This window comes from Pseudopipra pipra, chromosome 12 (assembly GCF_036250125.1).
Source record: "Pseudopipra pipra isolate bDixPip1 chromosome 12, bDixPip1.hap1, whole genome shotgun sequence".
NCBI classification, from domain to species: Eukaryota; Metazoa; Chordata; class Aves; order Passeriformes; family Pipridae; genus Pseudopipra; species Pseudopipra pipra.
In genome coordinates this window covers 13,631,826-13,648,403 of record NC_087560.1, presented here as the reverse complement: position 1 = coordinate 13,648,403, position 16,578 = coordinate 13,631,826, and the positions used below count along the sequence as shown (strand labels likewise).

General features: G+C 48.6%; 1 protein-coding gene across 3 annotated transcripts; it reads right to left on the bottom strand.

Moving 5' to 3' along the window:
* Nucleotides 1–2,515: 2,515 nt before the first annotated feature.
* Nucleotides 2,516–15,989, bottom strand: DET1 (DET1 partner of COP1 E3 ubiquitin ligase). 3 transcript variants are annotated; one of them, XM_064669015.1, is made up of 5 exons: nucleotides 15,515–15,988; nucleotides 14,163–15,271; nucleotides 10,923–11,113; nucleotides 9,113–9,304; nucleotides 2,516–5,390 (listed from the first exon to the last, which is right to left on the bottom strand). In XM_064669015.1, exons 2-5 carry the CDS (start codon nucleotides 15,243–15,245, stop codon nucleotides 5,201–5,203), a joined length of 1,656 nt encoding a protein of 551 aa, XP_064525085.1. In that variant the 5' UTR covers nucleotides 15,246–15,271; nucleotides 15,515–15,988; the 3' UTR covers nucleotides 2,516–5,200. The 3 variants fall into 3 exon arrangements, with proteins under 3 accessions (XP_064525085.1, XP_064525086.1, XP_064525087.1); XM_064669016.1 differs by having other exon boundaries at nucleotides 15,909–15,956; XM_064669017.1 differs by lacking the exon at nucleotides 2,516–5,390 and adding an exon at nucleotides 8,661–8,809 and having other exon boundaries at nucleotides 14,163–15,989.
* Between the last annotated feature and the right edge of the window lie 589 nt (nucleotides 15,990–16,578).

The following is a 16,578-nucleotide window of genomic DNA, read 5'->3' as shown; positions in this document are numbered from 1 at the left end:
CCTTGTTGCACTTTTTCTTCCCCAATGGCCAAATGTTGTGCTGCTCCTCTTCTAGAAAATCACCCCTGGCAGGCACCTCTTCCTGTGGTCCATCTACCTCTGGCCAGCCAAGGGCCCTGGACACCAAGCCATCTCCCTGCCACATTCCTCTAAAACTGCCCTTAAATTTGCAGGTGCACTTGGCATCCTCACTGAGGGCAGCAATCACCCCACTAGCAAACTGCAACAGCTAGAAGGTGCCCTAGGAAAAGGTGCAACTTTTGGGAGAAAATAAACAAGAGACACAGTAAAAAATTACCTCAGCACAAATGCAGCAAAGCCTTGTGCTTGTACAATGTCCTCCCCTCCTGATTAACCAAGAGAGGGCCCACATGTTACCCAGAAACTGCATCACAGCCCTGAGCAGTCGGGACAAGGGGCACTGTGCCCCTTTCCAGTTCTCCTCACATGCAGGGCCACGGCAGTCGCTCATGAATTACCAATTTCCAGACTGCTGGTTTAAAACTGGTGCAGTATTTTTATGTCAAAACATCAGAAAAAAAAAAAAAAAGAAAAAAAAGTTCCGTTCAGGGTTTTTTCCATATCTGTATTTTTCTGAGAACTCATTTCCTTACACAGTAAGTACAGCTCTTCCCAAAGAGAAACACAAGCAAATCAGACCTTGGCCAGCTCTAGCAGGGGCCAGGGTTGCCAGATGAGCAGCCAGCACCAGGCTGGGACTGCTACAGTGACTGACTGCATAGCTCAGCCTACAGCTCCCACAGCTCTGGAGCAAGTTAAAAAAAAAATAAATTAAAAACCATTTCACCATTCTCTCCTTCTGAGGAGTATTTGGCCAGAAAAGCTCTTTGCAGCCACGTAACGAGATAGGGAAGCACAGGGATTCAGCCACAACAATGACCTGCACTCTGGAACTTGGATAGCAAGGCAAAAGCAAACCCACAAAATCCTGTCCTGTTGCTTGTCCACAGGACCAACAATTTGCTCTGCAGCATTCACCTATCTGATAAAGACTCACAGAAGGAAAAAAGCTGTCAGAGGGCCACGTGTTCCACTGCCATCCCTTTACCACCTCTCTGCCCACAGCCCTAAGAGACCCTGCAGGAAAAGCTGGCAGAAAAGCAGCAAGACAGAGAACATAAACAAGAAAGACAAAGAGACTTCTTAAAGCATCAGAAATCTGATTCTTCTAGCTGGGTCAAAAGGATCAAGGGAAGAGCATAACAGATGCAGCACCTGAGCAAAAGGAACGTCCTGTCAGTACACACAGGGAGCTAAATCAGGGCCAGCCATGAGCACTGGAAGGTTAATTGAAAGGAGTCTTTAGTAGGGGCACACCATTAATGGATCCATAGGTTTGACTCTAGTGGGATTTCTGTGGTTTGCTGTCTAATGCCACTTATATAAGAAATAATGTAAGTGTCCTGCTTTTACTGCTTTCCTTTTTTTTTTTAAAAGCACAAGAAGTAACAAAAGATGGGATTTTGCTGCCAGTCAAACATGGTTTCCAACTCAAGCATCTCCTTGTCACTTTAGTGCCTGTCTGAAAAGCCACAGGCTCAAGAGCTTTCTGGTGTGCTCAGGAAAGCATCCAAGAACTGCACATGGGAAAGTGGAGGAAAGGTTCAAAGGAAAATCACATCCATGCTTAGAGGGACTAACACAAACAGGGATGCTGCCTGGTTGTTACAGAGCAGCAGCAGATTACAAGGGGAACCCAGACTTTGGGAAGGTCCCGATCGTGTGTTCTCAGCCACAACATTCTGCAGAGGCAGGGAGCAGCACATGGAAAATCCCAGTGCCTTTGCCCAACCCAAAAGCAGTGGACAGGCAACAGCTCCTCTGCCAAGCACGGTGTGTTCAGCTTTGTCCTGGTTTTGGCTGGGGCACTTACACATGATGGAGCCCTGCTTTCCTGGAGATGGCTGAACACCCACCTGCCCAAGGGGAGTGGGAATTAATTCCATGTTTTAATTTGTTTGCACGTGGCTTTTAACCACCCATTAACCTGTCTTTATCTCAATCCACGAATTTTCTCTTTTACTGTTCCAATTATCTCCCCAGCCCTGCTGGTGAGGGATTGAGCGAGTGGCTGTGTGGGGCTGAGTTTCCAGCTGGAGTTAAACCACAAGCTTTCACCTCTTGATCGTGGATCATCAGCAGAAAATGACCAAAAGGTCAGACAAATGCTATAAATGGAATAAAGGAAGAGTCTCTGAATACAAGTTGGGATAGTAATAATATACAAAGGGGAAAACACAACTGAAGGCCAACTAATTCCTCCCAGCATTAGTTCATGTAGACAAGAATTTGAAAAATCTGCAGGAACTACAGAAAAGCCTCAGGTGGGAACATTCTTGAGCACACTTGTACTCCAAATTCCAGGAAGAGGCAGCAAACTCCCATGTCATATGCCTGCATAGTCCAAGACACACCTCTGCCACCTCTTCTTAGGAAAGGAATTCCCATTTGCAGCATTCAGGTTTTTGGAAGACAAAGACAATAAATCAGAGTCTTCAAGCAAATTCTGTTTATTCCATTTTTGTCTTGTGTTGCTAACAAATCTTTACCCTAAACTAAGAAAAATATCAGGTAGAAAATATCTCCCCTTTCCTCCCACCCTCCCCACCACACACACACACACACACACACACACACTTTTTGTTTCTTAAACAAAAGAATCAAAATTTCAAGCATGAGAGACTTTTCTTTCCATACAATTCTGTAATAAAATTAACTCTGTTGTAGATATAAAATGCAGCAGCCAAGACCAGAGGATCTGCTACACTACTCCAAGGCAATTAGTACCCAGAATGATCAGTTTGTCTGCAAACATAATAAGAAAATACTTAGCACTTATCCAGCACTTTTTATCCATGAATTTCAAAGTGTTTTACAAAAGCTGAAAATATGTTTTTGGCCTCATTTACAGAGAAGAAAACACCAGCTGGAACAGGAAGAGATTTGCCCCCAGCCACAGAACAATTTAATAGCAGAGCTAAGAACAGATCTCTGGTCTCTGAGCCCAAAGTCCAACAATTTGTGCCACACACTCTGCTTCACACAGGGCAGCCTGAATTTAGCAAAAGCCCCGACTATAGAAATGCTGTAGTTTATATTTTTTGCCACTGAAAAAAAAGTCTAAATGGAGCTATTTTAGTGAGGACAGACTTCCTGAGGCTGTGACACCAAGAAGTAAACCCAGTCTCAGATGGAGCTGCTGAAAGCTTTGGAAAAGAAAAAAAAAGTCTCATACTGAAGTGTGAACAGCTGTGAGATGGTGCAGAAGGAGGTAAATCCATGATCTACAGTGTGCAAACGATTCTCCACTTGGAGCTTTAATTGAATGTTTGAAGAAGAGATCACAGGATAAAAATCTAAAACCTTGACAAATAGTGTTATTAGATGGAGAGGAACCTGCAGCTAAAGCACACACAGCCTGACACCTGTTAGCAGTGTTCTGACCCACCATCACTCCTGACAGACCTGAGACACCAACAGTGCAAACAACAGGTAAAGAGTGGTGAAATGGAATGTCTTCCCTAGAAATATGTTTAGCAAGCCCAGGAGAGCAGAGAAGTACCATGAGGCAGAGAGTAAAGGCTGATTCAAGGACCGCAGGGAACCCTCGATTTCGAGGTCCACCATTCATGCCATAAGCAGGTACCAACACCCACAGTTCTCCTGTTCATTACCAGCAAAATGAATGCTGACTCCAACACTCCTCTTCACAGGCATGTGGCCACAACACATCATCCACAGCTCATTTTGGTCCAAACAAGACACCCACAGGGTCCTTTAAAGGGTTTCCTGTGTATTAGCACCAATTTTCTAATGCCTCCCCTGTACCTCCCATAGGAATGGGACAACAACAGGCTCCAGCTTCTGACAGAGCACCTCGTGATGTTGAGATGGTTGTGCTGCCTGGCAGCACACAGCCTGTGTGCAAAAACCCCCAAATACTAGCCTACAACCAAAAACTCCATTTTTAAGAGAGAAGGGCAGGCCAGCATCCTCACCAGTCCATGGTGGCAGGTAATTACACCCAGGAGCTTAATTTATCAGCAGCATAAAAACTGCCGTGGTCCAGCCAGCCCCGACACAGAAGGCAGCTGTGCTCTGAAGCCTGCGAACAGCAACTCGGGTTCTCACAGAGAACAGTGTATCAAACAGGGAGAGGTAAGCAACCTAAGTCAACAAGCTCATCTCCTAACTGCAAACCTGAAGCACTGAACATTAATTCAGGTCTCCTCCCTCCTTCCTGGGCAAACTCAAATGCTACTAATTTTCCATGCTCATACTCCAACACACCTGGGGGTGCCAGCAGTCTCCTCTCTCCCCAGCAGCAGAACTGCAGATGGCCATGAGGATTCACCCCATGCTGCAGAAAAGTCCTTCTAACGTGACCAAGGAGCTATTGTTGCTCCCCCCTTCCCAGCCACCCATCTTCCTTCTGCAGCCACCTCCTTGTGCGTTAGAGACACAACCAGCTGCCCTGGCTTGCTGGTATTAACACATCATCTCGCATTTAGGAGCTTTTACAGATACTAAGGCACAAAGATTGAGTGACTTGCATAAGAGTCAGGAACACACCTCATGTCTCTCAGTTGTAGTGATTTCTCACACCTTTTTTCCTGACCTCTTGCATATCAAAATCACATGAGTAGAATGTGTGGATTGACAGCAGGATCTCGTTTCCCTAGCAATACTGAAGATACAAACAGGGGTAGCTGTACCCAAGCCTTCCCCAGGGCTCCCATCCATTCCCCCATGACAGGCTGTTTGTGCAACAAAGTAAGAGAGCACCAGTGCAGAAGGGAGCGCTCCACAGGTGCAATGCAAAGCCCTGTCTCTGCCACCCCAAGTCTTACAGCAGGATAGAAAATGGACATGCCTCTGGCAAACCAGGAAAGGAAACCTCAGCTACACTTTGTTCATCCACAGGGATAGGGAAGGACAGCAGCGCTTAATGCAGTGGGACCCCCACAGTACAATCAGGATCAGGAGAAACATCCACACCCTTAACTGGAGCAGATCAGCTTTCCTCAGCTGAGCGCCCCATGAGATGCCACCGGCAGGAGCTCCCTGGTCAGGTTTCTCGACACGAGCGATGGTTTGGTTTCCCAGAAGGTGTGAGTGTCTGGCTTTGGAGCGTCTGCGGCAGAGGCCCGGACCCAAGGAGAGCAGCTGGTGAGGCCCACTATGTGCAGCTGTGCCTCATGTGGAAGTTCACCACGTACTCGGCGTTGGTGCGCTGCACCGAGATGGCAAAGGGCTCGAAGGGGTGGAAGGTGAACGCGACCAGGCGCCGCACGGTGTGATTGATGGGCCGCCCCAGGAGTCCCGCCTGGATCTCAAACTTCAGGAGGCCAGAATCACGAGCGTAAAATCTGAAAGGAAGAGAAAGTCAATTATGGCTGTTCCTGACTATTGACTTTGCCATCTGGGCTCTTCACACACAGAGTGCCTTGTTCCATCTCTGGTACTCCCTCAGGGGCAGGAGGTCCTCAGCTGGGTGTCGGGCTCTTGGCTATGCAGAAAAGTCCCTCCTGGGGCAGTTGTTTTCTACTGTCTAGAAAAGCTTCACTTCATTTTAGTATTAGAAGTGAAAGAACTCTGCCTGTCATTTTGGTGGACAAAGCTGATTTCACAAGGGGGAGTAAGTTTGGTTCAGACCCCACCTGTGCTGGCTCTCCATCCTCTCTTAATGCAAGCTGCTCCCCTTGATCCCTAAGGCAGATTTATCATATAGAACTGAGCTTACTTCTCTTAGCAATGGCCTTCACTGAGAGTGTAAGGCTACCCCTTCCCCCTCCTGGTGCTGCCAGGGAAGGCTTTACACTGCTGTTCTTGTGCCTTGCTACCTCCCTGTTCAGCTGAAGAAACTTGATCCAATCCTGCTCAAGGGTGCCAAGTTGTACTGCACAGCTCAAGCAAGGCTTTGCAGTTCCTTTTATATTTCCATCAAAAAAGCATTAATGAGATAGGCTGGGCAGGAAGAACCTGGTGGATTGGATTCCACAATCAAAGCAAGGGCAGAGGTCAAAGTAAACCTAACATCCTTCTGCTGTCACACACCTGCCTATGGGTCAAGCTCATGTGTGTCTCCAGACAGGTGAGTTCTGGAACACAGCTCCAACACACAGCAAATACTGCCAAGGGGACAAGGCAAACAGTGCTGAAGAGAGGGGTGTCTGGGGAAGCTCTTTGCTTCTTGAACCTTCTCTGCACACAGTGTGTAACCGACATAAGCCCAGGTAACGCCACTGTCCTCTGCTGCTGTAGGAACATGGGATTCTCTGCGACGGTCCCACACTCCCCAAGATTTTGAAGGAGGTTTCTGGATGTGGTACCTTCACAAATTAGCTGGACTCTTAAGTTAAATCCTTACCCTGAAGTTGTCTCAGTTCGGTAGACTATTTTCATTAGAGTTCTTCCAATTTTGAGCACAGAATTGCCATTTTGCCCCACAGCTGCTTCCTTTTCCACCAACACTTAGTATATGTGGGTATTTTGCATTTTCCTCTGGTTTTAACTCAAAGAATGCTTTTAATCTTGGAGCACATCTGCCCCCCGCCAGCAACACAATGCGCTCAGCTCTCAGTCTGGAAGAATGGCTGATGACAGATACGCTGTTTCAGGAGCAGACATACTCCACATTTTAACAACACAGCCTATTGAGAACCTCATGTTCTTCCTGGAGGGCCACTCTCGTCTCCCTTCCTCTGAATCAAACTGCCAGCCAGCCCTGCCTGAAAATTGCACACAAGAACCCAGCAAGAGAATCACAATCTTGGTATTTGGCTTTTCAAAAAGCCCTTTCCCTCCTACACAAGGCTGGGTATGCAGAGGGTCATTCTTTAAATAAATCACAGTCCCCCATCTGTTCCTCTCTCTCCCAATTCACAACAATTTACTACTCAAGATGAAGCTCCCTGTAATCTAAAAGATGTGCTCAGTTTGGTATTTTTAAATGTATTTTTAAAAGTGCTCTGCAATCAGAGGCCATTTCCATGGGCTCTCACTCTGGGGATAAATTAGGCACTGCAATATAAAATTGTATGTCAACAGAAACAGCAAGACCAGCCTTTTCAAACTGTAGGAAAATGGAAGATTTATCTGCAGACCAATTCTTCTGTTAAATGGCTCCTTATTAGCCATCTAGATGGATTTTAGAGACCCCCTGCTATAGGTAGAGTGTGTTAGAGCCTCTTCCTCACAAGTGCCATCATTTCACCCACTGAATTTCTCTTCAAGCCTCCTGAAAAGAGACTGGAAGGCAGTGGTGATGGGGAACCTAAAGTCCTTCCAGCCTGAGAGCAAACAACCACTGGTCTCTCAAGTAGGCAGAGTTGAGAGCTGAACCTTCCGGGATGCAGAAAGGCACTAAGGGTTAAAAGGACACAGTGCACAGAAGTGCTGAATGGATGTGGAAAAGGTCTGGAGGCCTTCCTAGCTCACACACTGTGCCAGAAAACTGCACACAGATTATAACACCCTTAACTGCTGAAGGGTTTTCCATTCCAGACAATTACAGGACTTACATTACAAATCCTGTGGTCCTTCATTTCCAAGCCCTCTACCCACAACAGGCAGCTGGCATTATTTTATTAATCCCTTTGTTTTGCATGTGAGAACCACAGCAGCACTATTTGAGCTATTGAATGGTTAAGGTTAGCGCCTCATCTTCTGCTTGCTTTCCAAAAACCAGGAGCCCCACTGCTCCGAGGCTCTATTCAAGTCCTAATTGACTCTGCACAGCTTTGAGCTTTAAAAGCTCTGGCTCTGAAATGCCGGTTTGCTCAGGGGAGGGAGGGAAGGTGGCACTTGGCTTTGTTTACTACAAAGACTCCACCGCAGCAAATGACTGCGGTTCTGCTCCCTTTTGTCCGCAGGAGCCGGGCGCAGGTTGGCGCTGGCAGACAACTGCCACCCTGCAAGATTTCCCAACGTCAAGCATGACAAGGGGGAAAAGGGCAGGCTTTCTCTGCAGATAGCACGGAAGCTGGAGATCAAACCAAATCATACAGGCAGAAAAATCAATTAAATATACATAATTTGGGAATTGAGAGCGCAGGAATAATCAGAAGTTCCCTGCCACCTGAGTCAGGGCCAGGGGAGATATGAAAACACTTTTTGAGAATGAATTGATGAAAACAAAGTTGGGAAGCTGGCCAGAATGATCTCCCTAGGCTGCCCAAGCCCCCAACATGTGTGCAGTCACTAAACAAAGCACTCAGGCACTGAAGGCTCTCTTTGTTTTCAGAGCATAGGTTTGCTTCTGCAGTACTGAGAGTGGAAAGACTATTCTGTCTGGAGAACTCAGCCTCTTTGAGCCTTTCAGGCCAGAGATGTTGGATTTTTAACCACTATTGCTTGCAGCCATGGCTGCAGCCAACAAAAAGAAATAAACAGTCCTGGTGTTTCTGCAAGAAGCGTTGCAAACCTCCTTATTCCCAAGCTCAGACTGCCAACATCAAAGACTCAGACAGGAGAGGCACTGAATGGCCCTCGGACCTGGCTAAAGCTCCTACTACAGACAGAAATTTCCTACAGTGCACAGAGAGAAGGGGTGTATGAGGAGAAGTGCAGCTCTCAGGGTGAGAACTGTAAACAAGGGAAGTCTGAAAACAGCTAAATCAATACCACAAGCATTCTGAGTAACACCTAACCCAGCCACTACTTTATTCACAAGACAAACCAGATAATCCTTGCCAGCTAAACCCACGTGCTCAAAAAGGATCCTTCCAGCATAGGAAAGCAGGCATCCAGAACTGTATGACTCTGCAACCCAAACACAACAACAGCACTGCAAGAAGAGGAGGATGAACAAGACCATTCATACGGAAAAGGTCAGGCTTCACTACTCAAACCTTCCCCAGTGCAGCACAGTGAAAAACTTGAAGAAGCCTCCCATACACATGAGTTACTGCAAAGGAGAGAGGCCAAGCTTTGTGGGACTGCTGAAATAAACACTCTGGTGAAAGGATTTCCTAAGCAAAAGGCCTTGATCTACTCCCTCTTCTTCACATGTGATGCCATGTGGCAGAGGCGATTTAGGATGACTCTCGCCCTGCTCCCCTCACATTCAGCTTCTTGGCCTGTCCCATACCTTATGGGGTGATCACCACAGGTCTTGGGCCGCTCCATGACTGACACCCACTTGTCATCGTAGCTGAACAGGGAGAGGTCGAGGTAGGGGCTGCCGCTGTAGGACTGGGCGCTGATCGGGAGCTGCCCCAGCAGCCGCCGCACGGCCTCCGTGTGCCCTCCGTACTTGGCGTTCACGATCGTGTCCTTGAACCTGCAGCAAACCCAGAGACACCTTTTGTTCACAAAGGCCACAGGTGAACAGCACAGCTTAAATAAACTAAGGAGGGAAACAATTAGCGAAAGAAAACAGCAGCAAAGAACCAAACCAGCTCACTTCCAAAGATGTATCACAGTGATTCAAGCATCAGCCAGTTCTGGTGACCTTTTTATCCTCCCTCCTCATTACTGTTTCTGCCCTCAAAGTCCAAACTGACAGAAGAAGAAGACTGTGCCTAGCCAGGTCTGGCCCCAGCTGCTCTGCAGTACAGGAAATGAACAGGATCAGAAACAGGGAGAGATGGATTAGCAGCTTATCAGTCAGTCCAAGTTTTACCATGAAGCTGGGAAACAGTATAAGCAAAAGCCACAGGGTTTCACAGTAACGGCTGAGCTATTAATGTTGACTTGAGAATCCCCCTCTCCTGTGTTTTAAGGGAGAAACCTTAGATGAGGAAGAACCTTGACAAGAAGCACAAAGCTCTTCAGAAACTACAGTGAGCTGAAAGTTCTTCCTGGGGGAGACATTAACACAGGCTGGATTTCTCTTTCCAAACAAAATTTTAAGTTTTCCATGTGCAAGAACAGTCAGATCAGCTGCAGGGATGTCAGACATCAAGGAGGGTAAAACACTTCCATTTAACCAGAAATGCTCAGCCAAAAGCCAGCTCACTCTAGATTATACTCAATGATACTTTGCTGTGGAAGTTACAACTCTCCCTTATACCCAAGATAATGAAAAGATTTGCCTCTCTACTTTAACACAAAGCAGGAGTTGTTCTTCAAGAGTCTCTGGTGAGTCCTCTCATTCTCTCTTCCATTAAGCATTACAGATTTCCTGACAGGCAGCTCTAGAAAGTTACAGACATAGTCAACTTCGTCACATTTCTGTGACATCAACCTAAAATCAACAGAAGCTTAATGCCCATAAGTGAATGCCAAGTACTTTGGATGATGTGAAACAAGTCACTGAAAGAACAAAACACCCTGAGTCACATAAAAATATATTCCAAAAGAAATAACGCACTCTGCCTCATTAAAATCATGTTTGACTGTTAAAGCACATTCTAGAAAGCCAGGTTATTTTGGTATTTTGCTCAGCTTTCACAATAGGTCTAAGCAGATGAGTTTCCTTTCTCTTAGCACTCTTTGATGAGAACCACAAGCTTGTCACTGATGTTGAGGAAAATGCTACAGAACAGAGTTTGATACACACTAAATTCAGAGAACATCACTTGGCAAAATACATCCAACTAGATGACGCCAGCATCTTGACAAATCATATCTTCAGGGACCAAGGCTACTGGGCAGTAACACTTTAATAACCTCCAGAAGAGTTATTACTCAAGGAAAGATGGGAACATCTTTCCCCCAAAATTCCTCTTCCTTCTTCTAAGCACCAGATCCCCACTGCTTTGTGGCAATTCTCTAGCAAGGCAGATGCTGTGGAATATAAAAGCAAATGCATGAGGCTGCAAGGTGAACCATGTATGAGCCTGCCCCTTACATCACCCTGCAAAGGGGACAAAGTTATTTGTTATTTGATACTGGCCTTCAGCGGACGGGGGTGAGCGTGTGTCTATACGGTATAAAGCATGCTCCAAATGGCTCACCGGCGCTGGATCTGCCTGGCAAAGTTGTTGCTGGAAGCTGAGCAGGGGAACTGGACAGCCTCACTGTGCAGGGTGGCATTCCTGAAGAGGTCACAGAAGTTCTCAAACAGCTCCAGCAGCTCGTCGGACGTGTTCTCGAACACGGCGATAACCTCCGTGGTCACCATGTTGTACACGACGAAGAACGAGGGCTGGGGAGAGAGGCAGAGGCAGTGGTTACCCAGGAGAGCATGGAGGGGAAGGTCTCCCTTCCTTCTCCCCACATCACACCATGGACCCTATCCAAATTTCTCCACAGCGCAGGAGAATCCCACATCCTTATGCTAATCCATATTCTCCTATTCAACATGTACCAAATTATCCACCTCTTAACTGTGATTAAGAAAACTTAATGGGCTTCCCATTTTTTAACTCCAACTGATGCAATAGTTCTGTTTTCTCTTCCTCTCTGTCCCCTCCACCAAATCCAAAACACTTTCTCAAGTGCCAAATTTAATTTTCATTCCTGCTGACAAAATGATTTTAGATCCAGTGCTAGCTGGCCATAAATTTTTTTTCTTCTCCCTAGAGACATTATATCCTTCCCCTTCTTAATATTTGCATCACAGAGAGATGAGCCTTTTTAGTGTACTATGTGCTATATCACTGCCCACAAAAAGTTGTCCCCTCCAGGTACCCTGCCAGCACAGAAATGAAAAACTGAAAGACATTAATGACTTCTTTTTAGTGCTGACATTCTTGTGCAAGAAGGCCCTTGTATTACACTGTGGATTTGGCAATGGCAATGTTTCCTGACACGAAGCTGGGAAAAAGGTGACATTGTGTCAGCACAGCTACATCAAAGGGAGATGACGTTCCCGTTCCATTGGGAAAGGGCAGATTTAATTCTTGGTCATTAAAAGTAGCTTTCATTAGACACATTGGCACCCCAAATAAGAACCTGCCCCCACTTCAGAAGTAACAAATTCCCGTGGTGTATGCACGTGCCTGATTAATCTTCTGTCAAGAGGTAACTTCTAAATGCTTCACCTCCTGCTCCCAAAAACAATGCTCAGGGATGACGGCAGGCACTCTGCCCACCCCACCCACCCCCAAATATCACAAGGTTTGTTTGTTTTACAGCCCCAAAATAAACTGTGATAATACAATCCAGCCCCCACATGTCAAAATGAAGTGTGCTAGATGAGGTTACTCACTAGACTGCTGCCTAAGGAAAGGGAAGCCCTTCTGAAATAAAGGGTTGGAGCAGAGAGAAAATAAGAGGAGACAGCAGAAGGAAACACTATTTAAATCACTGGAGACTATAGGGAGTACCCTCCTACCTTAAATAAAAAAAGTTCCTTGGCCAGGTTAACATACAGACGCATCTACAGGATGTCCCTGAGCAGAGAAACTACCCTCCCTGCTTTTTAGCAGCACCTGTAACACCAGCAAAACATCATCACAGCATGAGAGGCAGCAGCTGAGTGTCACAGAAATCACGCAGCAAAGCTGTCAAGTCTATCAACAGAAGCCTGGAATAGCAACAACAACCCCCAAGCTACATATGCACAGCACATCTCAAAGGATTCGGTGCAGACCCAGACAAAAAACACGCAACCCACAAGTATAAACAGTGACTCCTCAACCTTCTTGGCAGAGAAGCCAGAGAGTAGAGAGGAGCCTGAAATTGGATGAAACTTTATGTTCCTTGTCTGATAGATGAAAGAAAAATCAGAGCTGTAGGTATTTTGAGAGCCAAGTTTTCTTCAGGAAGCCCTAACACAACGCCTACGCTCAGGAAGGTCTGCAGAGTCTGCTCCACATCTGGTATTATCTCCTGAAGAACTGAGAAATGAGACGCTTTTCCTTCAGCATAAAAGCCAGCACCTGAGGCTAAACCAACCACAGCCTGCATCTTAAAGTAACCCCCGGGTGAAGAGAGTTGAGAGCTCCCTGCAGCAAACCAGGCACAAAAGCCCCAGTAACCACAGCGGAGCGCTGAGCTGAGCCTGCCACAAATATCTACATCAGGGTCAGGAGCTCATTCCAGACACCAGCAACAAGCAGAACGCTGCAGGCCACTTCCACAGAGCTTTAATGTCTCTGAGGCAGATGTTCAGTTTTACATCAACGAGCAAAGTGGACTAGATTAAGCCTTTCCTATTTCCTACCAAAGCAACTTCCCCAAACAAACACCAAAGAAGAGAAAAAATAAAACAAATCAGAGTCATCTTCCAGGGAGAATCAGACTAAGGCAACAAGCTAAGAGCTACTGTCTATTTCTTCTGTGATCTATGTCCTGGTGGAAGGGAAGGGTATGAGAGGAAAACAAACATCTGGGGAACAATCAGAACTACATGCTGTACTGGAGATTTATTACAAATTCTTGCTAAATACTTTCAACAGAATAAAAACCAAGCTTGTTAAAGTAATAAAAACTGGCTTAAAAAAAATCTCTGTTTCACAGAGCTCCAAATGTGGCCACCACTTAAACAGCAGTGAAAAGAGATGATCAACCTGCAGGGTGGTGAAACGTCTGGAGAGACACAGCACTGACTGAGCTACATTTGCTGTAATTCCACTTCTTTAGTACTAAACTGAAAGGAGAAGCAATTGGCACATTAGCCAGATCTAAGAGCTGCTACTCCAATTTGGAGAGATCATAAATACTGTCTCTCACTGAAGCTTGAAAGAGTAAGTATGCAGGCAGAACAGAAAAGGTAATTCTACAGGGGAAAAAAAGACTATTATATCTGAAAAATGTGCTTGAAGATACATGAGAAAAGGGAGAGACTACCTCTACACTTTAAGTGGACTTTATGAAATATCAGCTAAAAATAAATTCAGCTGGGTATCTGGAAGGGAAAGAGGGTTCTACAGCATCTATGAGTATGGGGAACAAACCCTGGAGAAAGGGAACTCACTAAGCATGTCAGATCTTTTCTCTCTCATTTTTCAGCTGAGAAGGAAGAGATGAAATTATGCAAATAAAAGACACAAAAGTTATTTAATATTAGAGGCATCAAATGTTCTCGTAAGAACAAAGTCCTGGGGATCCTAAACAACATTCACAGGCTCAGCTAAGAAACAAGCATTGTACTGCTTGAGCACTTGCCCCAAAGCAATGAGCAGCCTGAGGACAGAGGCAGTACCTGAGCAACCTAGTCTAGTGGAAGGTTTCCCTGCCCATGGCAGTGGAGTTGGAATTAGATGATCTTTAAGGCCCCTCCCAACCCAAACCATTCTGTGATTCTATACCTGGGAAGGATCCGTCACCCGCAGCGTGACCACGTCCTCACTGGTGTATTTGATAAAGAGATGGTTCTCATCCAGGAGCTGCATCTTCCACATGCGGAGCTGCCTCAGCTGGTCAAAGTACTGGAAGAACCTTCTCTTTGCTATAGCGCTTCCATCCTGCTCAGCCCTCCTCCACAGGTACACCAGCAGCCTGTGCTTCAGGGAGTTTATGAAGGGCTCTTTGTAGGGGTTGGCCATCCCTGTCTGTGAGTCCCGCTGCACCTCGGGATACACCGCAGACAGGGTCAGGAGATCATCCTCGTAGCAGAAGCGGCCGATGGTCCGCACGTCGATGAACGTCCCCTCGGGTGTCACCTGGAAGACGTGGATGGTCTGCTGCTGCACGGAGAGGATGGCCAGGATGTTCTTGTAGAGGTACAGCCCCTGGTTGTGGGACAGGATGACCTTGTCGCACTTGAAGGTGCGCGTGTCGCACAGCCGGCCCGTGTGGAGGTCGATGATGTGCAGGGAGTAATCCTCGAGCGGGGAGCGCGGGTTGGGGGTCACGGACTCGCTGTTGCGATACACCTCGAAGAAGGGCGGGTGCGGCTCCTCGGGCAGGTAGGCGGCCGAGCCCACGATCACGTACCGGCAGTCGTCCGTGAACAGGCTGCACTCACGGTTCAGGTGCTCCCCGTTGGAGGCCACGTTGGTGATGTGCAGCAGCACAAAGAAGCGCTCGAAGAGCCGCCCACGGATGTTGACGGACCGCTGGTCATTGCCATTGGCCAGGATCTCCCCTTCGTAGCCCTGCAGCAGGTCCTCAGCCGCCTGGCAGCCCTGGTACTCGTAGATCTCCAGGGAGGTCTGGTCGGAGGAGAAGGCGATGAAGTAGCGGCCATCGGGGGAGAACTTGCGCAGGAAGCAGGGCGGCTTCTCCACGTTGACCACGGTGAAGTTGGGGAAGACATTCTGGTGGAAGACACGGACCTGGTGCCAGTGGGTGCCAGCCTTGCCGGAGCTGATCCGGCGGCGCTCCAGGCGGTGGATGACGTTCTGGTTCTGGATGCGCCGGGGCCGGATTGTGGGGGCCTCATGGTCCATGGTCAGGGCTCTACCTCATCCTCTCCCTCTGGGGAACAGCACGCGAGCTCTGGGACCACACGGGGTGGAATTCAGGGGACCTGCTCACATGGACCCACAGCACCCCAAGGGGGTGGCTAAAAGGGGCAGGTTGGACTTTGGGAGTGGGGAGATAACACAGGAGAGCACTGGGAGCAGGGGGAGAAACTGGGAGAGAGATCTCAGCGGGAGGCACCAGGAAATCAAGGGGAGCCCAGAGGTGCCCCCAGTGCACTGAGGAGTGGTGGTACCTGCAAGTCTGTCTGCTGAAAAGAGACACACAGCGGGGCACCGGGAGAGAGTCAGGAAGAGGGGCAGGCACAGGTGGACACCAAGGGAATGGAGGGAGCCCAGGGAGCCAGGGATAATCCGCAGACCTGATAAATGGCAAGCACGAGAAACTGGGGGCGAGGGGGCACAGAAGGAGTCACCGCAATGTGCCCGGGCCCGCCTGCCGAGGGGGGAGCGGGGAGCCCCGGTCCTCCGGGGCCGTGCAGGGACTGAGCTCCAGGGGAAGCCCGGGGGCTGCCGCGGGTCCGCCCGCTGAACGGCGCGAGGCTCCCAGCAGTTCTCCTGCTAGGCTGGGGGTTGAGGGGACACGGGGGACCCGGCTGAGGGCCCGGGGGAGGCCGCGGCCGCGCTCACCGCCGGGGCCGCGCCGGGTCCCCTTACGCCATGGTCGCCGCCATCTTTCCGCCACCGCACAGCGGCAGGAGGGCGGTGCGGCCACTTCCGCTTCCGGCCGCGGGACAGAGAGGGGAGGCGGCCGGGCCAGATCGGCTGCGCGCGGCTGAGAGCGCCCCCTGGCGGCGGGAGGAAGCGCTGCTCCGGGCACCCCCAGAATGCACAGCAACCATCCTGGAACCATCCTGGAACCATCCTGCACCCCCAGAACCCACAGCACCCATTCTGGAACTATCCTGGATCCACCCTCCACCCACAGCACCCATCCTGGACCCACCCTGGAACCACCCTGGACCCATCCTGGACCATCCTGCACCCCTTGCACTCATCCTGCATCCCCTGAACCCACCCAGCACCCATCCTGGATCTATCCTGGAACCACTCTGTATCCATCCTGCACCCATCCAGCACCCATCCTGCAGCCTCTGCACCCCTCCAGCACCCCCTGCCTCCGCCCTGCACCCATTCTAGACACCCAACACCCATTCGGAACCTGCTAGACCCATCCTGTACCCCCTGCACCCACCCTACACCCATTCTGCATCCACTCTGCACCCACCCTGGACTCATCCTTCACCTCATGCACCCATACTGGACCCACCCTGTACCCACAGCACCCATCGTACAACCG